Source organism: Sitophilus oryzae, unplaced genomic scaffold (genome assembly GCF_002938485.1).
Source record: "Sitophilus oryzae breed Bouriz unplaced genomic scaffold, Soryzae_2.0 scaffold_285_pilon_pilon, whole genome shotgun sequence".
Classification (NCBI taxonomy): Eukaryota; Metazoa; Arthropoda; class Insecta; order Coleoptera; family Curculionidae; genus Sitophilus; species Sitophilus oryzae.
Genome location: NW_022146846.1, coordinates 120,973 through 146,609, shown reverse-complemented (window position 1 = coordinate 146,609; position 25,637 = coordinate 120,973). Strand labels below are relative to the sequence as shown.

The 25,637-nt window shown below is 33.6% G+C and overlaps 2 protein-coding genes across 3 annotated transcripts; one reads left to right on the top strand and one right to left on the bottom strand.

Annotated features, from left to right (window-relative positions):
• Positions 1-6,025: 6,025 nt before the first annotated feature.
• Positions 6,026-24,409, bottom strand: LOC115884495. Its single transcript, XM_030903093.1, has 6 exons — positions 24,155-24,409; positions 22,072-22,213; positions 17,146-17,304; positions 11,197-11,489; positions 8,594-8,889; positions 6,026-6,193 (listed from the first exon to the last, which is right to left on the bottom strand). The coding sequence occupies exons 1-6, from the start codon at positions 24,278-24,280 to the stop codon at positions 6,091-6,093; spliced, it is 1,119 nt and encodes a 372-aa protein (XP_030758953.1). The 5' UTR covers positions 24,281-24,409; the 3' UTR covers positions 6,026-6,090.
• LOC115884494 lies at positions 17,689-20,925 on the top strand. 2 transcript variants are annotated; one of them, XM_030903092.1, is made up of 3 exons: positions 17,689-17,889; positions 18,174-19,154; positions 19,222-20,925. In XM_030903092.1, exons 2-3 carry the CDS (start codon positions 18,178-18,180, stop codon positions 20,393-20,395), a joined length of 2,151 nt encoding a protein of 716 aa, XP_030758952.1. In that variant the 5' UTR covers positions 17,689-17,889; positions 18,174-18,177; the 3' UTR covers positions 20,396-20,925. The 2 variants fall into 2 exon arrangements, with proteins under 2 accessions (XP_030758952.1, XP_030758951.1); XM_030903091.1 differs by having other exon boundaries at positions 17,689-19,154.
• Positions 24,410-25,637: the final 1,228 nt, after the last annotated feature.

Below are 25,637 nucleotides of genomic sequence, written 5' to 3'. Positions count from 1 at the left end.
TTTGCAGGTCCAATATTAAAACAGATCAATAATAAATAAACCAATCTAATCAATATTTATATTTCTATAGCTCACAAAACATTTACGATTACTTGTCTTGTTTTTCATGTTTTCTTTAAATGTTCCTGACTTTAAGAACCAATGGCTGCATGATAAGTTTAAATGGTCCTAAAAAGTCATTCTATTTAGTTAATGAAATTTGTTTACCTTTACTGCCTACCTCTGTTGCTTTTGGATGTAAATACAAAATACTATTACAAATTTTAGAAATTAAATGAGAATTTCACTTGAACTTCCAATATTTGCTTGATTCTGTCAAATAAATGTCATTGATTGACAAACAAAACCAGAATAACCAGCATTCTCGCGCTGGTTAGTTTAGTGAGAGTTATAACCGAATTTTTCAGGAACCGTGTTCCGTAATAAAAAAACTTTCAGGAAACCAATAAAAACAGGACATAAAACCATAACCAAGGTAAGCAACGGAATACACTCTTGTATGCTATTTTGACGACGTTTCGTGCACTACGAAACCTTATCAGCAGCGAATCAAATAAAAAAATCATTCGATTTAAATGAAATTTAGTATGTTGTGAGATTGGACCAAGGCCAACTTGACCGTGTACGGCACGTGTCACTGTGACAGTTAATTTTAATGTAAAACGTCAAAATTGGATGTCATCCGATCGCGACCAAATTTGATGGGTTAGGTTAGGTCAGGGGCCGGAAAGTGAAATAGCAAAAGCGGTTCCACCGTTTCCACGGAAATTTCAAATAAGATAGTTCCAGCCTCGGGCGCTAGGTGGTAGTGCAATTAATTTTTAGGTTAAGAAGCTGCTACTAGTTATTGCCAGATGGCGTTCAATCAGATTTTTTTTGTAGTTTCCATAGTTTCCAACGGCCATTGTCATACTATTGTCAAATTCTCAAAAAATATTTTCGTTGTCATAGCGCCAATCATAATATTATCAAAAATGATTATCAAAACGTTTTTCAAACTATAATCAGGGGCCGGAAAGTGAAATAGCAAAAGCGGTTCCACCGTTTCCACGGCAATTTCAAATAAAATAGTTCCAGCCTCGGGCGCTAGGTGGTAGTGCAATTAATTTTTAGGTTAAGAAATTGCTACTAGTTATTGCCAGATGGCGTTCAATCAGATTTTTTTTGTAGTTTCCATAGTTTCCAACGGCCATTGTCATACTATTGTCAAATTCTCAAAAAGTATTGTGGTTGTCATAGCGCCAATCATTAAAAATGATTATTAAAACGTTTTTCAAACTATAATTTGTTATATGTGTTTTTATTAGACAATTCCTTTTATTTGTGGCCCTAAAAATATAATGTAAGTCTTTTATTTTTGCCATCATTTAAGTACCTATTTATATTTACTCCATTTACAATGTGTGGGCGTATTACGTTGGTTTTGTTTTATTATAATAAACGATGTTTAAATACCTATTTGACTTATAAATAAAAACTTTAAATAATAAGTAACATTTACACATGTTTGGCTTTAATTTTATTTAATAATTGTATAAATTATACTGTTAAATCTTATTTTTTACACATCACAAAGATACTTGTTATTAGTATTGTTGAATTCGTGTAAAAAATAAGATTTAATAATCAAATTTAATTATTTTAGAGTAAAATTCAATAAATCCTCTCATTTAAAAAGCCCGCGCTTTGATCCATTTAAAACAAGCCCTACTCAATAGATGGCGCCACTTCTTTAGGACCATTTTTCAGTATGGCAGAGTCCATTCTTTTTCTAGCTAGGTATATTCTTTGGGTTAGGTTGTAAGCGACTATGTGAGCGACGGTGTACACGGTCCCACCCTGCAAAGTTGAATACGACGTTTTGTTTACTTCTTCATCAGGGTGGCACTAAGGATGTGATATAGAAGAAAAATGTGGGTCGATTTCGGCATAATTAGGAACGAGCTACAGGATGATGCCCTCGAAATGGACGAAATTGTAAAATAAACTAAACCACTTTGAAATTAAAATGACAGACACATCTATCACTGTCAAGGATTCTGTCTGTCGTTGGACAGACTATATAGAATAGTTTTAAGGTACGCGCACAGTAGCCAGAGCCGCACGAATCGCATCGACGAAAATGCGGTCAGCATTGTTGGGCCAGAATGATTTTCGATAAATGCGGCTAGTGCTGCTGACGTCACACGCAATTTCTTCAACTCTACGTAGCGTAGGTAGCCGAAGAGGAGATTAGAAATTCAATATGCTAAGAAAGTTCGCAAATTTTAAATGGCTCATATTGAAATATTGAAATAATGTGGATTTTGGCCAATATTGTGAACCTATAACTTTCGATTCTTTCTCGTGATTTCTTTTTCTTCTATTAGCAAGGAGCTCATAATTATTTCTTGTTCGTTGTGATTTATTGTCGAGAAATATTTAAAAAATCGGTAAAAAAACTTTTAAGTTAAACGGTTTTATCTTATGTGCACTGAAAACTAGAAAATAATAATAACAATTAGGTATTTTGAACTTCTAGTTCAGAAATATTTTAGAACTAGGCAGAATAGCTTTTAGGCATATTAGACTAAAATAAAAACGTGGGGCCCATTAACTATTGCTGTAATACTTTCTTCTATACTAAGTGTGGATTGCATCGACTCACCCTAATCGTAACTGGAGATTTTGACAATCAATAACTAGCCGCGGCGGCTTCACCAGCGAACGCCGAGCTCACGATCTACCAAAGTATAAAGATATGCTTTGCCATAGGTAGGATTTCAGAGGGGCCCCATGTTTTTATTTTAGTCTAATATGCCTAAAAGCTATTCTGCCTAGTACTAAAATATTTCTGAACTAGAAGTTCAAAATACCTAATTGTTATTATTATTTTCTAGTTTTCAGTGCACATAAGATAAAACCGTTTAACTTGAAAGATTTATTACCGATTTTTTATTTTCTAGTTTTTAGTATTTAACGGAAATGCCTACCGAATATTCCTCATTCTATTTAATTCATTTAGTGCATCATTATTACATGGTTTTTTACCTGATAATTTATTACAATCTGACGCTCAGGTGTTTCTGACGCTAACAACTCTCTCTGTGTGTCGCGTTCTGATGCTAGCCTAGACTCATGACGCTCAGGTGTTTCTGACGCTAACAACTCTCTCTGTCTGTCACGTTGTGATGCTAGCCTGGACTCATGACGCTCAGGTGTTTCTGACTCTACCAGCTGCCTTTGTCTCTCACGTTGTGCTATTAACCTGGCATCATGTTGCTCAGGTGTTTCTGTTGCTAACCGTTCTCTTCTTTTCTGTAGTCGACTATAGGTTTCATTTTCACTTTCTTTTGCACGTTTCGTTCTATACTTTACTTTCGCCTTTTCGAGCCTTCTTTTTCGTTGTGTAGCAGTTTCGTTTTTATTTTTGTTTGTTTTTTTATTTATTGTTTCCATGTTGTTCCCACGAGTAATGGACATTTTAACGGTCGACCCCCACAGAGGTCCAGTAGAGAGGCAAGGTTATAATATACAAGAGGCGCCCAATCTTGAGGGGAAAACGCTAGCGACATTACATTTTTAGCCACCCTAATGCCATACAGTCCTCAGCACGTTTTAACCTATTACCTTAACTTGGGTGGTAAAGCTACCGCTAACTACGTAGGTACATCTAATCACCTATTTTTTTTACCTGTCCTTCTAACGTCACACAATCTTGGACACAACTGTTCTGGACACGACTACTCATGCCCTCACCTAATACGCCATTTTGTAACGACGTCCATCTTGGATTTTAAATTTTGTCATAATCACAGTATTCTACTAGTGTAGCCCTTTCATTTGATACCCATATTGAGGGGGTTGTGGAAAAATATGAAATCCGCCATTTTGTACCGGCGGCCATCTTAGATTTACAATGTTATTGATATTACTATATTGTATTGTCATCGGAACTAAAGGTGTGTACCAAATTTCGGATCAATCTGAGAACAGGAAGGTACTTAAACTTTAATTTCTAATTTTGACCCAAATAAACAAACAAATAAATAAATACCGTACGGGTCGAGCTAAATAAAACCGTTTAAAAAAAACACGCTTATCACCGCAGCCAGAACTCCGGAAGCGACTGATGAGAAATTCGATTGGCAAATACTAGTAGTGGGAACTATCGAATGAATACTATCGAACCATTCGATAGTTGCAATTCATTCGAATAATTCGATAGCTAGTAAAAAAACATTCGTTGAAAACTATTCGAATAAAAATTATCGAATAGATGCGTCATCTGCCTTGAAATATTGTATTCTAGTAATTCGGCAGCAAAAACCATTCATTTATAAAATTCATTCATTTATGAAATTCATTTATTCGTCAGGATCGATTATAATAAAATATTAACTGGATTTTAGTTGTCGCCCGGCGACGTAGGTTTCTTTCCGATAAACCCGACAGCGGTGGCAATGCTATGAAAGAAGCCGGCATCTTTGATTTTTTGCGGAGTCATATAAAAATAAGGACACATTATTTTTTTTATTGAGGTGCTAGTATTTACACAGAAAATACATTATGAAGGGCGCTGTTGCCATATTTTGGTATTAGTTGATATTAGCAAAGAATATTATTGTTTGGCTTTAGTTAGTTAGGGATAGTATGTCTATATATTTTGCATTTTTTTATTAATATTCTGTTGTTATACTGCAATAATACTTGTTATTTTGGATGTAGAAAAATTATTTTTAATGTTTTTAAGCAGAGACTGGTATAATAAAAATAACAATAACAGTAATAATTTGTTATACCTATTAACAACAAAATTTTAAATAATTTAATATAAAAACAGATAAAATATAAACAACAGATTAGATGTCAAAATTATTTATATTAGATCCTATTTAAAAATAATATAGTCTTTAAATTTTTTGGCAACGTTGATTTATTAAATAATAATAATTACAGAACTAATTTATTATATTAACAACAAACTTTAAAATCATGAAATATAAACATTTATTAATTTTCTAAGCATGCAGTGTAATGGAAGGAAAATATAAATAAAAAATTAGAAATCAAAATTATTTATATTAGGTACTGTTATATTACTATTTAAAAATAATATTTACTTTTACTGGCATTTACTTTAAAAAATAAATGAAATATTTCTTCGCAAAAAACTACATGTAAGAGAATTAGCATAAACAAAATACAAACATCGTTATTTTTTTTTTAAATTGGCACGTGTAAAACTTTCAATTTAATTTTCTCACCCCATAGTTTGAGTTCGATAACCATTTACTTAATCACATTACTTAAATATGATTATTAAGTTCAACTAATTCATATTATTAAAACATCTAAAATACAAATATGTATTTTTAAAATTAATTCTAAGTTCATCTCATCTCTCTTAAAAATTGCTACTTCTCAAAATTTCCCATTAAAAATAGACCATATATACCATATAAAATAAAATAATTGAAAGATCGGGCTACGGAAAATCACACAAATTTTCGGAAAAATTTTGACATCTGCACACGCACACAATCGCCAATTAAAAAAACTACTATTTTAGTATTTTAAATATTTTAATAAACGCAAAAATAGCACAGTATTTATAAGGTGAAGTTATAAAAATTTGGAAGAACTAATAATGCACTGACGCCTGACGCACACAAAAATCAAACGAATACTAAATTTCATTTATCAAAAGCATTCGATAGTCGTGGCTCAACGATAACCATTTAGTCGCACGGCGAGGTTGTCACATATGCTTTAGTATACAAATGAATGAATGATTTTATTCGAATAAAACCATTCGATAGTTGAAGTCATTCATTCAGTAACCATTCGATAGTCTAATTCATTCGATAGTTCCCATCGCTAGCAAATACGGGTGTAGTAGGAGCAAAAAGAAACAAAATAGCTCATTGTGCGCGACAAGAAAAAAAAGTGCGATCCGTGCGGCGCGTGCGGCGAGTGTGGCTCTGGTCAATGTGCGCGTACCTTCATTCTCCTTGTCATATAATTAAAAACGTTATTTTATTTTAGAAAGTTTATTTTATACGCGGTACAATGAGTGCTAAGAGTACGAGTTGATTTTCCAGCTTAGTATTAGTATGACGCCATTAAGGTTGTCGAGCTTTCTAAAATGTCAGCAATCTTCTCCTTAATCTCTTCCGTGTAGTCCGGACAGTAAATTATAAACGAAGTCATTCTAAAAAATGTGACAGCATTAGTAAAAGTTTGAAGGATAGATGTGCAATTTTATTATATTCTTTTTGGATAAATCCAAAAATAAGCCTTCTTAATGTTTTCAAAAAATTCTTAGACGTTGAAATTGAGTGTGAAAATTTTGGCGTTTGGTCGCTACCTAAAATTTACGAAAGCGTAGAGCAGCCATCGCAACATTGAAAAATATTTTTAGCAAAATTTACACTTTTTCTGTAAATTTACAAAATTTCTGTAAATTTACAGCTTTTCTGTAAATTTACACTTTTTCTGTAAATTTCTGCGTTAGTGGAAACAGTGGTGCGTTATTCTACGTGTAGTTCCCATCGAACTCTCTAGTTTCTAGTTTATTCACAAAAGTCCTCAATAGTAAAGACAGAATTAGGGAACCACTGAGGCAATTAATTGAAGTATTGGAGACATGCGATCTATATGACAAGATTAAGCAATATCCCAGTATAAATATTCAAAGGTATATTTTGTTCTGAAATCACACTCCCTTTAAAAATACTTGAAGAATTATTCCTCATCGTCTATACTGAACCTGGGACTAAAAAATATTCCGGTGATCTCTTATTTTAGAGATTATGTATTTGATTTGGAATAATGTATGTGATATAACATATATAATATGCTTTTAGGCGACCCGGAAAGTATTTTCACCCGTTCCGATGTATTAGTATTTGCAACAGGACCTGATTGTCCGCCACCTCTGGGATTTCCCTTAATGCCACAGATCATGTTTTTGCATGAAGATCAATCACAATTTCCTATGGCAAATGCTCCCTGCAATTAAAACTGCCAGTCATTCATAAGAGTTATGAATATTTTAAAACAGATATGGATTTTGCTATAGGTAATGCTAAAACATTTGGATTCGCCTAATGTTTTAGCGCTACCCATTTTTTGGTTTATTTTTATTCATAGTAATAATTGATTTTATTTACGTTTTTATATTAAGAGTACTCTATTTTGTTATACAGTTACAATTTGGTTATCTATATTACATTCTAACATTGATGTAGATTTATAATGTTAAATAAAAATATTTTTATGCATACTTATACAGCTATTATTTTAGAGTACTTTAGAATTCGAACTGTTCGAAGTAGAATTTCGATCAACTTCGAAATAAATTAGTTCGTCCCCAATGCCTTCGCAAATGACGTAAACTTAGGACATAACAAAGGACATAACCATCCTCTAATGTCAAAATTTCTTTGTGACTTAATCCGATTTGAAAGTAGTTTTTAATGTATTCATCCATAATATCTGATGAATATCTGTACTTCGTCGGCACAATGGCAACTTAACCAGCAGAGAACAAGGCTCACTTGTAACTACCGAGTAACGAACAGGTCAATGCCGAGAGGTAACGCGTCGTCCTGCTGGGTAGTAAATTTCGCATGCAATTTACAGAAAAAGTGTAAATTTACAGAAAATTTGTAAATTTACAGAAAAAGTGTAAATTTACAGAAAATCTGTAAATTTACAGAAAATGTGTAAATTTATAGAAAAAGTGTAAATTTACAGAAAATCTGTAAATTTACAGAAAATGTGTAAATTTAGAGAAAAGTGTAAATTTTAAATTTACAGAAAAAGTGTAAATTTTGCTAAAATTATTTTTCAGTGTTGCGATGGCAGCTCTACGCTTTCGTAAAAATTATACCAGCAGAAAAAAAAATAATGGTGTATATAAAAATGTTTCCTCTAGGTAAAATGGTAAGTAGCTAAAACGACCAGTGAGGCCTTTACGGATAGAGCTAGTGGAGCTCTATATTCGCCCCTTAGTATTCTAGATCATATTATATACAGTCGCAAACATATCAACGACTTTTCAAGTCATTTTTACGAGTATTTAGAAAGTCCAACGAAAAAAATAGAAATATAGTTGCACAAACTTAAAATTATCTTCTCACTGAACACACTTGGATCCTTGGCTATATAAAAGCGGTCGATAAAACAGTAATTAATACAATTTTTAAAATAAAAAACGCAAAAAACAAGCGTCGTTACACAATGGAAATAAGATTATGATAATATGATGACAATGTAAAGTTGGTTTCCATAACAATGTATAATTTGTACTTTCTAAACTGTATAAAATTGTGATTATTTTGGAAATACGTTTAACTTTTAATGCGCATGTGCAAAGTAAGGTCTTCGAGAAAGACAAACTTATTGAACGTTTGATAAGTGCAATAAAGAAGGTTTGAAAATGGCATGTCGTGATGTTGGAAATATTTTTAATGCTAAACTTGTGACGTTGATTTATCCACGTAAGTATAAATGATCTAGGATAAGTATATATGATCTAGGAACATAACAGATCTAAAAGGTCGCGCGGATTAACTAATATAAAAGATAAAAATATTTGGATTCTTACTTTGTATCTGATTCTGTGCCAGTCACAGTATCATCAAATATTTCAGTTTCAATCTCCGATTCCGAACCGACGTCTTCAAGAGGAATGTCGTCCAGGGACGAAGTACCTTTCGTCCAATGCTCGTACAGGTCAGGATTGTATTTGGTGGGCAGTTCCTTGGCGGCTCGGCAATTTTTCGTTATCCATTCCTCCTGGGCGGAATTGGGAATCCACAGTACCGTTTTCGCTTCGTACTTCTTTTTAGTTTTCAGCAATTGCGCCAGTAATTCGTTACTTTTAGGTAACGAACTGCGTATCTAGAAATACAAAATAATATGAGCTTAGTACATTCAATTCTATCTGTAGCGACCCCTAAACCCTCCAAGACTCGGTTTAGCTACAATACAAACTTATAGTTAGCTACAATACAAACTTATTGTTCATATCAAACAAACTTTTAGTCACGTGATTAAGCTTGGCCGGCACAGCGTTGCCCAATTTTACATATTTTCTTATAATCAAAATATTTTTGAAAACAAAAATAAATTAATTATAAATATACAGGGTCGCTGTAACTGAACATAGCGAAACTAATTAAATCAAATTGTTTCAGTGATATTTTCAAAAACCAATAACTGGGAAACGGTTGGTTTGGGGTACATTGTGTGTATTTATATTTTTGCTTAGAATTGAAATATGCAGTATGATACAGGGGGTTCTATTTCAAAAAAATGAAACTTTTATGTGCCACGACTTTATGACCGACCCTGAATACTTAAATTTACTACTCCCTCATAGATATAATAAAATAAAAATCCTTTTTTTGTATTAAATTTTTTGCCGTACCTCCTATATTTTCTCTAATAATTGACCGTTTACGTAACTAAAAGTTCTTCCCCTAGGAGAAGCAAGACCTTGTCGTTGGTGGGGAAGCTCCTTGTCAGGTGCTGGAGGAATCTCCTCTAGCACTTTAGCTCGGTCTAAGAAGCATCTCATTGTCTTGTCCCGCTGTAGTGTCTTGTCCAGGGAATTGCACCAAGACATATAACGATGCCGGACGGGACTACCCCTGTCCGTCATACCAGGCACCCTCTACTGACTGTGGTCATGTCTCGCGGGTAGAGGGTGGGGGGTCTTGGCTTAACCGCCTGGACCAAGAGGAGACAACCTCACCAAAAACCTAATTCCTACGATAGCGGGACCAGGTCAAAGGCATGCGTAGTTAGATAGAGGACTAGCCATTACTGGCCTCAACCTTGGGGCATCAGGGGGCACCCCATTGTATTTACCCCTTACTTCTGCATGCGGGGCTCTGTAGAAGTGGACCGACTATCCTTAGCGACTCGTGGCAACATTATGAGATCTAGTATTAAAAACACCACCGGTGAAGCTGTGGGAAGCTCCCTAGCGACACTGGGAACATTACAAATGAAAGTTCCAAGGGACCAAATCCAAAGACACTACAGGAGGGGCGGCTAACACTTGCTTGGGATTATCATTATCCTTCACAAGTGGCACACAAGCTACCACCTTCTCCAGCAAGGGTCGCGGGAGCCTACCTCTAGACTCAATAAGCGACATAAGCTACCGTTTCGCCTACCCGGCCTGGGTCAACCAGGCGGGCTAGACTATCCTCTGAGAGTAGGTCTTAGCGGAGCAGAAGCACGGAGAAACCTCCGACTGGTCCACGAAGGACTTGCTCCAGAGGAAGCAAAAGCGAAAACACTCCTCCGAAAAGGGGAGAGTAAAGAAACCAAGAAACAAGTGAAAATTGCGGTGCTGCCAAAGGATTTCCCAGAGATTGCTCTAACCACCGACCAGCAAACGTCTCTAGAAGAGGCTATACTGGACGAAGTAGTGGCGATCGGATCGCAACACAACGGGTGGGCATGATCCTCATAGATTGGTTATCTAAAGAATCGGCGAATTGGTTGGTGGAAATCGCACCTAAGCTTAAAATTTGGCAAGAGCCGGAACTGGTTGCAATGAAGGGAGAAATCATCCCTAAAGGGGCGGCCATAACGGTCTTTCTGCCGAGGAGCAAGGGAAAAGACACCACCTAATTGCTGAGCCTTACCCAGGGTCAGAACTTCAATGTAAGGACATCGAGTTGGCGAGTCATCAACTCGGGGGAGAAGGGCCATGGTCAGGTCCTCACAATAGGAATTGACCTCAAATCCAAGGAGGCAATAGAGAAAGAGGGACATATCCTCTATTATACAACATCGGTATCAGGTCTAAGGAGAGACCAAGTGAAAGAGGTGGAGAAAATGGAGACTCCAGCCTCCACCTCACGGGTTCCTCAGCCAGAGGCAAGCTCTTCGAGTGAAGAGCGGCACGGAGGGGCAAACTCCAACCGTGGAAGGGTGTGTACCCTCGGAGGAAGAACTGTTGTCAGAGAAGGATGGGAAATACCTGGTCCCCTCTAAAACAGGGATATGATGGGTTATAGATTGTGTGATGACCGAGGTGATGACTCAAGGAAGGAGGGCACAATAGACCTTTAAGATCGCACTGATTAACCTCCCGTCTTACTCATTCTACATTCTTTACAACTAGGAGTTTAATTGGTGTCAAATATATTTTTGGTTGATAATATTTAAAAACAACAACAATAAACTCACCTCAGCGAAGAACGACTGCCTCTTAAGATCACCTTCGAATATCTTATCCAATTCCGGAAGTAGTGCGTCCGATACCGTACTACTCTTCCTCGCCGTCGCTGGATATCGTACCACTGTTTTAATATAAGGGTCGTATATGCCCTCGCCTACGTCATAGCACCCGTCCGGAATCTGGCGGGCTCTCTTGTCCTTGGTCAGGTACTCTTGACCGGCGGGCCTTAGGTCGTCCTCCAGCTCCAGTTGGAACCTCCGGTCGGGCATCTTGCAGTATTCCGTGTTCATAACCACGCCACCTGTTCAACCACAAAGAAAAATAAGTATACTAATGGCTGGCAAAGGTTAGTCTTGGGTCGAGATTTCCGTATGTAAGAAGAGTACAATGCGTTTATAATGTACTGAACAAAGAGAGGACAGTAAACACGTTGCCAAACGTATGAAATAAACCGAGAAACTGTGCACATCGCTAAGAGACGTGGAAGGGGATATAGCAGATTTGTCGCAGTTGACCGGTCGACCGGTTCTAGGGAAAGGTGTACGTCATGCGTTCAGCTTCACGATTTAATTACGTCTCGTGATACTTGATTTGTTTATTTATTAACGAGTCGTTGTAATTTTCCCTATAGCTTGAATTTTTTTAAGTGCAAGCTAGAAACACTTGCATTTTTGGTAAAAAATAAGGGAAATTAAGTGGGTGTTCGATAGTGGTCGCGCTATTAGAACTCTGAATTCAAAAATCGATATCTCGAAATCTACTAGAAATAATAGATTGTAATTTTTTCAAGAACTTTGTTAATATTTCTGCTGTATTTTCTTTGTAGACAGTATGTGAAAATCTTTATCAATAAAAAAATTACACGATTGCTGAAAATTGCTATGCTCTAAAAGTAAATGGATGGATTGTTTACAATTTTTGAATGGAAAAAACAACCTTATCGAATTTTTCTTATGTAAACATATTGTAAAATATCAGATCTTGAAAATAAAAAAAGTTTCAATATCTAAAGTGGTTCTTGAGTTATGGCCTGTTAAAAAGTTGAGTTTTTAAATTATCGCGATTACTGACGTTTCCTCGTTATAAAAAAATGACACCATAACAATATCCTTATAATTCCATTTCAGATGCTCAGAAACATTACAAACTTAATGATTTTATCTAGTTATCTCTTGAAAAAAAAAGTCTTTGGCTTATAAAATAAGCGGTTTGCAATCGTGATTTTACTTTACTTGATAAGGAAAGGCGTATCGGCAACGCTGCAACAGCATACCGTCGCGCGTCGCGTCGGTCGGTCGCATTTCTCTCACTCCGACTTAATAAGATCCCTATGCAATTTACTTCGACACATGTAAATTCCGACCCAAAAGTAACAGTTGCCAGCACGGTATATCATTCTCTCATAGTATATGTCTATTTAATTTTTTGATTATGTAACGAGCACTTTGTTTACTCATTTGTTTCGTCGAACTGCTTGAATCCATTTTTGCTATTGATCAAATCGGTGTAAGAAATTATGAAGCTATAAAATATTGTTTCGGAAGAGTTGAATATACGGGAAAGTTAAGTTATTGAATGATATTGCACCCAACAACGCCCTAATTACGCTCTCCTTTAGGCGTTAACATTTTATTGGCAATTTTATTAACATTTGAAATTGTCACAACACAACAAGACACCTAGTTCGAATTCTTTTTCACTTATTTTTCACTACCCGAAACAGCGTTACATCACACAAACCTCGTACCTGAGTGTTTTATAGTCTCAATAACTGCACTAGCAAAAAACTAAAATACTTAAATATTATGATGAAACCCCGATTTCAATATTATTTTAATGCGATCAACATGACGGCGGCGTGAACTATACTCGTATATTGATAATTTCTGATTTCTGCCGTAGAGTGCGCTGCGGTCGGAATTTGTTGAAATCAACTGAAATGCACCAAGCCTATAGAGGTAAATTGTGTTGTTCAATGTAATAAATACTTAATTACTTTTAACAAAATACATTAGGAATCATCTCCTTCTGTCTAGTTTTGGCAGTAGTTTTTGCGTATGGATACCAAAAATTAAAGAAGTCTTTGGAGAGGAAAATAAGATCCGAAATTAGAAGAAGTCAAGAGCTGGTTTAGTTTAGTAAGTAGTAATACGGGGTTTAAAGTTAGTTATTATGAGTTGATTTCAGATTTTTATGAGTAGTTTAAACTTATAAGTAGTTAAGGGATTGTACGTGATCGTTAAAAAGTTTCTTGAAAAAGTTACTAACGAACCGGAAGAGTTTAAGACAGAGAAATTTAGAAAGAAATAATAAAATATTACCTGAATTAGAATTGTTAGAAAAGCAATTTAGTAAATTAAATGAAGGATGCAGTTCAAAAAATATTGACAAAAAATTTAAAGAATATTTTGATGCAACAAATCAAACTTTTTTTCGAGCCCGTGCAATCCTAACTAGTAGAATAAAAAATTGTGTAGATATTAAGAATAGTAGTGTTAAATATGGGTGAAAATTTTGATTTACGCACAGCAGCGCCCTTGTTACCCTCTATGGATGGGTCTGACGAGGCTACTAAACAATTAATTGATGCCATCGAATTATATAGCGATCTTTTAGATCAACCCAGTAAACAATTTTGATGCAACAAATCAAACTTTTTTTCGAGCCCGTGCAATCCTGACTAGTAGAATAAAAAATTGTGTAGATATTAAGAATAGTAGTGTTAAATATGGGTGAAAATTTTGATTTACGCACAGCAGCGCCCTTGTTACCCTCTATGGATGGGTCTGACGAGGCTACTAAACAATTAATTGATGCCATCGAATTATATAGCGATCTTTTAGATCAACCCAGTAAACCTTTGCTAGTTAATAATTAGTAAAACTTAAGTATTTTAACAAAATCAATTAAGTATTTAACTAGTAAATACTTAATAGTTTTTTTCGATTCCAAAAATACGTAGTATACAGAAAAGTCCACAGACTTCGAGACAGAAAAATCAAGTCCATTTAGCGTGTGTCCAAATTTTGACAAGTTTTCAAAAATGACAGTTTTGTTTAGACCATGTTTAGACTGACGTTTAATTTCGCCTGGCCTCTCGGTGAATGATTTCTTTTTATGGAGGTACATAAAATCTAAAATTTACTGCCATGAAGAAATTCAAAACTTGAAGCAGTTAAGGTAGAAAATATTTAATGCCTTTGACACTGTCACCCCTGATATGTTATCCAATGTAAGGAGGGGATTTTATGATCGTTTGGGTTATTGTTTAATGCAAGAGGGAGGGATTTTTAAACAATTTTTGTAATTTTTTAAATTTCATTATCCCGTTTTTTTTACCGTTTGCCCATTACCTACCTTGACGAACATGGGAAAATAAAGGTCCTTTTCAGTACCACAAATATTTTGATTGAGAAATTTGTTACTTTAATTTTTTTTGATTAAAAAAAACAAAAGTTGTTAATATAATATCAATTTAAAAGTGGTTTAGTAGTTTTAATACACACTATGATATAAAATTTATTATTATTATAATGTACATTATTAATTACTAGTGTGTACCCGCGACTTCGTTCGCGTCGGATTAATCATTTGTAATGGTGATGATCAAGCAAAGCAAGAATTTCCATTAACATACAAACTAAGATAAAATTTTCTTACATTTATGTCAGCATGAGAAAAAACAATATGGCGATATTATTATATAACTTGGTATAATGTTTGAGGGGTAGTTTCATCTCGTTGGAATTTGACTTTCGAAAATCCCTTTGCCAAAAAATAAGCTTTTTACGTCAAGCAGTTTAAGCAGAATCGTGATTAATCAATTACCCAACTTTTGGAACACCCTGTATGATTTTTAAAAAATTTCAAAATATGTAAAAAAACAAAATCAATTATGCGTGTCCAAGTGTTTTCCCGAAAGGCTCGCCGTATTTAAAAAACAAATATTGTAATATTTGTGGGTCGTTTTCACCCACTTGGAATTTGAAATTCGAAAACCCCCTCTTTATCGAACCTCTACACCCCCCAGTCAATCCGTTTGCCAAAAATCAGCTTTAAACGTCAAGCAGTTTAAGTAGAATCGTGATTACTCAATGGTTATATTTTATGAAACACCCTGTATAAATTTTTAAAAAACCTTATAATATGTAAAACAACAAAATAAAATATACATGTTTAAGAGTTTTTCCGAAAAACTCACCGGTTTTTAAATAAAAAATATTCTAATATTTGAGGGGTGGTTTCACCCCTTAGAATTCGAGTTTCGAAAATCCCTTCTTATCGAACCTCTACACCCTAAAGTCAATCCGTTTTCCAAAAAAATCAGCTTTTTACGTCAAGCGCTTTAAGCAGGATCGTGATTAATCAATGACCAATTAATCAATTTTTCGAAACACCCTGTATACATTTTTAAAAAATCTTAAAATATGTAAAAAAGAAAATAAAATATACGTGTTCAAGCGTTTTTCGGAAACTTGACCGTTTTTAAATAAAAATATTCTAATATTTGAGGGGCGGTTTCACCCTCTTTAGAATTCGAGTTTCGAAAATCCTTCTTATCGAACCTCTACACCCTAAAGTCAATCCGTTTTCCAAAAATCAGCTTTTACGTCAAGCGCTTTAAGCAGGATCGTGATTAATCAATGACCAGATTTTTCGAAACACCCTGTATACATTTTTAAAAAGATCTTAAAATATGTAAAAAAGAAAATAAAATATACGTGTTTCAGCGTTTTTTCGGAAACTTGACCGTTTTTAAATAAAAAATATTCTAATATTTGAGGGGCGGTTTCACCCCCTTTAGATTTCGAGTTTCGAAAAATCCCTTCTTATCGAACCTCTACACCCTAAAGTCAATCCGTTTTCCAAAAATCAGCTTTTTACGTCAAGCGCTTTAAGCAGGATCGTGATTAATCAATGACCAGATTTTTCGAAACACCCTGTATACATTTTTAAAAAATCTGAAAATATGTAAAAAAAGAAAATAAAATATACGTGTTTCAGCGTTTTTTCGGAAACTTGACCGTTTTTTAAATAAAAAATATTCTAATATTTGAGGGGCGGTTTCACCCCCTTAGAATTCGAGTTTCGAAAAATCCCTTCTTATCGAACCTCTACACCCTAAAGTCAATCCGTTTTCCAAAAATCAGCTTTTTACGTCAAGCGCTTTAAAGCAGGATCGTGATTAATCAATGACCAGATTTTTCGAAACACCCTGTATACATTTTTTAAAAAATCTGAAAATATGTAAAAAGAGAAAATAAAATATACGTGTTTCAGAGTTTTTTCGGAAACTTGACCGTTTTTTAAATAAAAAATATTGTAATATTCCACCCCCCTTTTTACCCCCTTAGGGGATGAATTTTTAAAAATCCTTTCTTATCTTACGTAAACATCATAAAAGGAATCCCTGTGCAAAATTTCAGCTTTCTAGGGTCAAGGGTTTGGTCTGGGCGTTGATGAGTCAGTATCAGTCAGGACAGTCAGATTTATATATATAGATTATTCATTTGATATGGCATTCAGGCCCAATTGCACTAATGATTTAAATGTTTCTTAAAGATAAGTGCAGCTTAGAATGAGCTGTATTTATATTTACTTTAATATTCACCTTGAATGAGGGAATTTGACTGATACAATTTTTGAATTTCAATTGTTTTTAATGATACTAACAATTCTAGTTCAATTTTTAATAAAATTTATTTAATATTAATAGAAATCCAAGAGATTTGAAATTTCTTTAAGCGATTTATAACATTCTCAAATGAATTACAGGTACCCTTATTTTCTATGAAAACCACACAGCTTTTTTCATAGTCGCTGCAGTTACCATAGCTATAAAAAAACTATTTTTTAAGGTGTTAAAATTGCGACACACGCTAAATGGACTTGATCTTTCCTATGTCTCGAAGTCTGTGGACTTTTCTGTATAGAAGAAATTAATAAATAACTCAAACCTTCGGTTATGAAAGAACAATCTGACTGAAGTCTGCCATTCTTCCATATTCCTTCGATTCTCTGTCCGCTGGGATAAATCAAAATTCCGCTCCCATGGAATTCGCCATTCCTGTTGAAGTACCCGTCGTAGATCGTTCCATGAGGATACCGGTACACTCCTTTAGAATATTTCTCATATATTTAATTGCTTTTTTTGTTTATAATGTGTAAAATATTATGGTACCTACAGGAAACTAGTAAAAAGAAACTGTGTATGTCAGTTATTAAAAAAAAACTATTTAACTAATTTTATTGTAACGCATCGTGATGCCCCACTATACTGCCGTCCTAAAAACACATGCCGTATCTACAAAAAAAACGGATTTTGAGATTTTTACATCAATGGATCAGTAACAAGCTAAATTAACTTTTTACCAAGCCTATATGCCGTATATGCCTTCGAAATATTTGAAATCGCACGTAATAAATGGCCGTATCTACCAAATTATTATTCTGTTTTAAGAAATAACGCGGTATATGCTTGTTACCAGTAATAAATGCCGTATCTACTTCCACAACTGTGTAGATACCGCCTTTCGAGTTAGAACCTGTCAGATACGGCAATTTGCTATTAGTTACGTCGGTTATGCGCCATAATCAATTAATCGCCGAATTCTGTCACAGTGTATTTCTTCAAGCGTCAAGGGTTAGTTTTCTGTGTTACATTTTTCAAGTTTTTCGCATTTTTGGATAATATAGGGCAGGTATGTATACTTTCCGTAATTTAGTAAGCGAATTACCCAAAAAAACTATTCTAAAATACTACGATGCGACGTATTGTTAAGTAAGAATACTTCTTAAGGTTACTAAATAAGTTATATTCTGTTTATAAAGAATACTTCAGTTTAAATTCGTAGGCTTGTTTGTTTTTTTTTTCAAAAAAACAATAATTATATTAAAATGTGTTGTCGGCCTTTAAGTAAGCTGTCGTCCGATGGCTGTTTAATTTCAGCTTTTATTGTTAGTAACTCTCGTTTCATATTTTCAGGAAAATGTTAAGTAGAACTCAGAAAATTCTTTCTTTGGTTTCGAAAGAACCCCCCGTTCCCGATAACAACACTTGGGCTACAACACCTAATCAGCAGAATATAGAAGTTTTAACTGAAGATGGTTGTCTTCTGACTACTTTAAATTGTGCGATCAAAGATGTTTTGCCAGAAATAATACCGAACCCAGAGCCAAGCCTTTATCCTACGGAAATTTTAAATAAAGAGCCCCTAGTGCTAACTAACTTAACAAATGTAGTACTATTAGAAAATAATGTGGAAAATTTACCTCAGGAACCTACCATTCAAAGTATTAGTTTGGACCAAGGAAAAACTGCAAATGACACAGGATCCCAATTTATTAAAGTTGATGTGCCATGCCAGATAGTAAATAACCAAGTGATTTTAAATAATGAATCGCAAACAGAAGAATTGGAAAACATCGGTTATACAAAAGATGGCAATTTAAGGAAAAGAAGAAAAATAGATAAAATTTCTAAGCAAGAAGAACTTATAAAAAAACGAGAAAAACTAATTAAAGATCACCAGGTGTTGCCTGGTTGTAACGTGAATAGATGCAAAAAAAAGTGTGTGAAGCTAATACCAGAAGATCAACGAACAATTTTAAACGCTAGTTTTTGGAAATTATCTAGCAAGGAGAGAAAAGGGTTTATTTTAAATACATGCAGTCGATTGAATGTAAAACGGCGAACTACTGAAAGCGAAAGAAAACAAAACACCTTTAAATACAAATTAAAAGCTGCAAATGGTGAAATCATAGAAGTCTGTAAAAAAATTTTCCTCACAACGCTTGGGTACAAAAAAACGAACGACAGGGTTTTACACGATACTCTCACGAAAATCCCAAGAAACCAGTTAAATGCTAGACCAGATCAACGGACAAGATCAGCCAAGAAAAAAATAAACTATGAATTGGTAGATGCGCACATAGAATCTTTTGAACCATCTATATCACATTATAGGTATGTAGATTATTAGAAAAGAAATTATTATCCTCAAAGTTAAAAAAAACTTTATTTTTCATTTTAGGAGAGAACACGCTCCAAATCGAAGATATCTGCCGAGCGACATTTCCGTTTCTGTAATGTTTGAGTTATTTAAATCCCAATACCCAACCATGAAAGTTAGCTACGAAGCTTATCGTTTACGTGTTAAGGTCAAAAATATTTCATTTGCTTCATTAGGACACGAGGAATGTGAACGCTGTGAAGAATTCAAATTGCATGATCACACGAAGGATGATTTGCAAGAAAATTGTGAAAAGTGCTGCTCTTGGAAGAAGCACATTGATCACGCCAAAGACTCCAGAGAATTATACCAGACGCATGCCAAAACTAAGTTTGAAGATGGTACTGTTTGTTTCTCCGTGGACTTGCAGAAGGTGATCATGTTGCCCAGGGTCGATACTTTTAAAACAGTTCTGTTTATTAAAAGACTTACAACTTATAACGAAAGCTTTGTCCCAGTAGGAATTATGTCAAAACAAAAACCGTTTGCAGTGCTTTGGAATGAAGCTATATCAGGTAGGGACAAAGAAGACATTGTAAGCTGTTTTTATGCATTTTTTCTAAAGCATCGAGACGCACCAAAAATTATTCTTTGGCTGGATAATTGTTCCAGCCAAAATAAAAATTGGTGTCTTCTTTCTTTCTTTGTTAGGATAATAAACTCCTCTGAAATATTGGCTAGCGAAATATTAATCAATTTTTTTGAGCCCGGGCATACTTTCATGTCCGCCGATAGCTTCCACCACCAGGTGGAGCTATCACTAAAAAGGAAAGGCAAGGTATACGATTTTAATGATTTTGTAGAAGCTGTACAAAAGGCACAAAAATCGAGAACTGAAGTAAAAATAATGTCTCATCACGATTTTTACCAATGGAAAGACCTTAAATCTGAGGCAAAAATGAAACAACAAAAAAAAAGAATTTATTTAAGCGATATTGTACAAATAAAAGCTACTCGTGGGTCATTTTTTTTACATTATAAATCTTCTTTAAACAACGAATTTGAAAAATTAGATTTCCTATACAAAAAGGCAATGACAAAGGGTGGTATTTTTTCACAATTTGTGCCACTTCGTCGTACTGCACCTAGAGGTTTTCCGAAAACAAAAAAAGATGCCATCATTAAAAATCTTGGTAACATAATGCCAGAGAACCGAAAAGAGTTTTGGATAAATTTGCCCGAAACTGATAACTAATGAACTTTTGAAATTTTTTGCAATTTGTTATTGTGTGCCTTTTTGTATAAGCGTTAAAGTTTAAGTTAGTGTGTTATGTTTTAGTAAGAAATTAGAAATTATTTGTCGAATTTTTTAACTGTTTGTATTTGTAATTTCTAACTGTTTATATTTGCGATTATTTCATATTATTATAACCTAATAAAGCACCTAATAAAGCACATTAAAAAATTAATCTATAGTCTTATTCAAAGTAAAAATAAATATTTATACATTTTTGTCAATCTATTGAGAGTTTTGCGCACATACGGCATTTTTGTTTTGCATAAAGGCCATAAAATTTTAGTTCAAAACGCCGTAAATGATTTTTTAAATTAATGTTAATAAATACGATTATTTTTGAGTACTTAACTTATTTTTATACTTATTTTGTTCAATAATTCACGATTGTTATCTTCTAAATTTTCCTAATAGTCAAGGACTAATCAAATAATTTTAACCTCATTTTTCTCCGCTTGGCGCTCGTTGTAGATACGGCATGTGTTTTTAGGACGGCAGTATACAGGGTGGTCCGAACTGTATTCCGGAAACTTCGGCAGCATATTCTGCAGATAAAAATAAGTAAAAAAGTTCGTATAAATGTATGCCTTAAAATGCTTAGTTTCAGAGATACAGGGCGTAGAAGGTTCATTTTTATTTCGATTTTTTCCGAAGTAATTAATTTATGAAGTAACGTAAATATTTGGATGAAAGTTGGTGTCTGGGAGTTTTTTGACATGATATATTTGATTTTGATGTTATACCGTTTGATAGAGAGTTATCCCGTGGTCTAAAAGGAATTTTTAAGAATGTCAATTATAAACTTGTGTATAGTGCTAATAATAAATTACAACAATTATTAGGTAATTCAAAGGATAAAACACCTCCACTGGAAAGGTCGGATATTTATGAAATTTCTTGTAAAGATTGTAATCAGAAATATGTTGGACAAACTAGAAGATCAATACTAACTAGATTTAAAGAACATTTAGCTCAGATAAGATATGGTAGGCCGGATAAATCTTGCGTTGCCGAACATATTGTTGATAAAGAACATTGTATAGATCTTAATAATTTAAAATTAATTAAACAAGTCTCAAATTACAGGCAATTAGATGCATATGAAAGCATCAGCATTAATAAATGTAAAGATAGTATGAACAGCGACAACGGTCCAATTCCTTCAAGTTCTTTGTTCCTACTATAGTGGCGGAAATCAAACTGTTACGCTCAGTGAGCTCTGACTCGGTTAGCTAAAGTAAGTAAAAGTGTTTTGGTGTATTGTGGTGATTTAATGTTTTTATTTTGCTGTGTAACACCAAAGGTTACAACCCTCAACTGTAATATATAGAGTTTGCTAAAAAAAATCAATAAATTAGGGTTAAAAATAAAAAATATAACACTTTAAACTTGACCATAAATGTTTTCCGTTGCGTTTTTTTGCATCTCAGTGTATTCGCTGCAATAATGAACAGTTAGTTAATCGAAATATTATTTACTTTTGATTTATGATTAGTTAATCCAAATAAAGAACATTTGGATTAAGTTATGGATCAAATAACAAATCTTCTAAGTATGCAGTATTAATAATAAAAAAACCATCTACCTGGTTTACATCAGGTGTAATGAGCATCATGATAACTTTACCCTTAACATACCTTTGCCAGCTATTCCTAGTCTGTTCCACTGTCCCAGATATTTGCTATTCGTACAAAAAGTTTCTAGAGGTTTGGTTATATGGGCTGTTGGGGGCTCTATATATAAAAACGTGTCGTCATCGTCATCTTGTAGTTCTATTACCTACGGTAATAAAAATATTGATACACTCCAAAAAGTCAAATCGATTAATCTTAATCATTACAGATCATTTAGTCAATCAGTTGTCCGTATTGTAAGATTGACAAATAGTTATTTATGGTACTACTGTGTTATCTTACATATAAGTCACGCTGGGAAATGTTTAGCACTCAAGTGACTTATATGTTATAACACGCGAGTGCCATACAAAATTTTATCCAACAGCAGATGTGTTTCATGTCCAATTTCTAAAGAATAATTGATTTAAAAGGATCTATCAGTTCTACTTTCATTGTTGCGAATTAATAAATTATCAGGGTGCGTTTAAGTTACTATGCAATATAGATGTGCGTCATAGACAAACAAATAAAAAGAGACTGACAAATCTCATGGTAAAGAGTGGGATCGCGTTCCCGTAGCGCAACTCAGAATAACAATTTTGAAACCAATTAGCAGGACGATGGCAGGACGTACGTCTTTATTGCTATCTTTCTTTATTATGTGTGCTTTATATGAAAAAGAAAGAGATAGGTATAAAACGTATCGTAAGACATTATCGCACATTCTGGCTGGCGGAAAATTTAAATTAGCCTTTATTAGTAGTATTCTTTCATTCTGAAACTGAAAATTTTCACTTAAATTGATTTATTCTCTATACCACGTAAAGGGAACGTGGTGTAGGGAATAAATCAGTTTAAGTGAAAATTTGCAGTTTCTTTCAGAACGAAAGAATACTACTATTATAAAGGAAATTATAAAAAACAAAATTGTACTGTTTTATAAACATATTTATTTATACATAAAAAAATAAACTTTTTATAATATAATAACAAAAAATAACAGTGTTTATTCCACCCACCTACCAATTTTAAATGCAGAAGAACTGACTGTTGCAGGAAACGATCGGCCAATTTTTTTAAAGGGCATTAAAAATCTCATTTTTGAAAAAACTGCCTAATTGCAATAACAAAGTGAATATCCAAGCAGAGAAGACTTTACGAGAATCATGATCCTGAACCATTTTCAAGTCCAATTTTAATCCTAAAACAAAAGTAAAATAGGTATATTAATGAAGTTTCTGGTTACTATAAACCAGCTATAAACTACCTACCCAAAAAATTAAAAAAAATAATTGTATTAATTTGTTATGTTAAGAGAGGTTCGAAATATTTTTGACACTACTACTTCCACTTTTTTCTTAATAAGATGATAAATATAACTACTTACTTTTATTTTACCGGGTGTCTTTAACATATCTATCAGAGAAAGGGGGCACCAATACATATAAAAAATAGATGATACTGGCTCCTGCAGCAAATAAAATAACAAATAGTATAATCGAAAATTATAAGTAACAAAATATAAATACCTATATGGAACAAAGGAATTTGTTCCCTATCCATATTCATAAGTCAATAAAATGGAGAGTTTAGAAAAAAAGGTAAATCACCAAAAGGAAAATTAACAAACATGACGAATTGTCATGATGTTGTCATCTTGGTTGTCATGATGACGAAAACGAAAGGCGATTGTTTTAATTTCTGTTTAGAAATTACGTTTTATATGGTTGCTTCTTTCTCTCTTGTTATACTAGAATGAGATAGTGGGCCCAATAGACGCAATGCGCAGATCAACATAAATAGAACGAAATTTTGCATACTGAGTTGCGCTACGGGAACGTTGTCCCTCTCTTTGCCATTTGATTTGCCAGTCTCTTTTTATTTGTTTGTCTATGATGTGCGTTTTGTTTTTTATAAATAATAAATAGAACTAACATTAACGCCCACTTGCACCGTTTGTATAAACTTTGTTTAAAGGCTAAACAGTGATTAATTAATTAGCCGTCAACTAGTACTATTATAAAGAAAAACATATTTTAATATATAGAAAATATGGTTATTTTGTAAAAGATTGGTAGGTATATAAAAGAATATAGGGACGTACTTTGATATTTTTGGTATTGTCTTGCCTATCCTCATTCCACTGGCTGGGCAAAAAACTTTGTTTTCTCGTATTGCTGAAATCGATATTGATCTTCTTCTCTTGGGGATTTTCAGTTTTCAGGGACATCGTATATTCTATTCAAAAAAAAAGGAAACAAAAAAGCGCGAGTTTTAAGAAATCTCAAAATACAACAAAAAAAACGCATAACAAAATGACAAAAAATATTATTTTCTTATGACATACGTATCTGTCAAAAATGATTATTTATCATTATAACTGGTTGTTTCATTTTTAGGGTTTTGTCTTGAAAATATCTAAAATATAGTTGTTAATATACACCATATACAGGGTGTCGCAAGCTGAGCGAGCATTTGTAGTTTCTGGTGAACAGCCATATCTAGATCGGAGATTTTTTACATATCTCCGAGATCTATAGATAACTTTTAATATGGCGGCACTTCCGGAAATATCGGAAGTTGTCAGCAACTTTCTTATTTTAAATGGCTATCTTAATTTTTTTATAAACATATTGAAATGATCTATAAAATTTTATGAATTTTGATATCAAACACTCTATACCAAACATTAACCGTTTTTAAGAAAAAAACATATTTAAAATTTTTGGAGGAAAAACTGCCTGTTAAAAAAATTGTATAGCCTAAACGTCAAATTTAGTGATTACCACAGCCACTGTGACATAAAGTCTGTAAATAACTGTCCTGAAATCAAAATTATATTAGCTACTTACTTTAGATGGTGTATACTTACTTTGCTATAAATATCTTAATCTTAAATCATACAGGATGTTCAAAATTCTAGGCGAAACTTTCTAAAATATAAAATAATTTTTCTTTGTTTTTTCAACACCCTGTATATTATTTTTTATTAGACGGAGAGTTGAAAAATGAATATTTTTTAGTATTTAAAGTATTTCATAGTTTTTAATGGTTTCGCAGATACCAATAACCAGTAACCAGTTATTTCATATGGCACATTCAACGGTAAAATACGAGAGAAAAATCATTGGGTGGCTTTGACAAAACCATAGTATAAGAAAACTAGTAGCTTTACTCCTTTGTCAAATCTTTTGTTCTTTTCTGCCACTTTATATGACCTTGTTCTGCTCTCCCGTGACCACTGACGTAGCTGTATAGTCGTGGCCTATTAACTAGTCGTGATCTATTAACAAAGTATAGTCGTGGCACTGGCCATAGTTTCACAGATATGTATTTAGGGAAAATATGAGTTACCAAAAAATAAAATAAAATAAAAATTGATCATGGAGTAAAAACTGCTTGAAAACAGAATATTTTCACATTTCGTGTAGGTAACAATTCTTCTGTACCTGTAAATCTTTTTTGATGGGAAGAATGCGGAAAAATATATAATGACATATTTTTATATTATTATCTATTTCAGAGATTTTCTACAACTTTTTTTGATTTTAAAAACAAGTTTAATCTCTTTATTTAAAGCACACTGC

Bases quoted from the DNA above. Each gene is read 5' to 3' on its own strand.
- LOC115884494 (XM_030903092.1), top strand. From the start codon at position 18,178: ATGTTAAGTAGAACTCAGAAAATTCTTTCTTTGGTTTCGAAAGAACCC. The intron at 19,155-19,221 runs GTATGTAGATTA...TTTTCATTTTAG, and splicing joins CCATCTATATCACATTATAG to GAGAGAACACGCTCCAAATC.
- LOC115884495 (XM_030903093.1), bottom strand. From the start codon at position 24,280: ATGTCCCTGAAAACTGAAAATCCCCAAGAGAAGAAGATCAATATCGAT. The intron at 11,490-17,145 runs GTTTGAGTTATT...GTGGTTGAACAG, and splicing joins TTGTTCTTTCATAACCGAAG to GTGGCGTGGTTATGAACACG. The intron at 6,194-8,593 runs GTAAGAATCCAA...CACATTTTTTAG, and splicing joins GGCACAGAATCAGATACAAA to AATGACTTCGTTTATAATTT.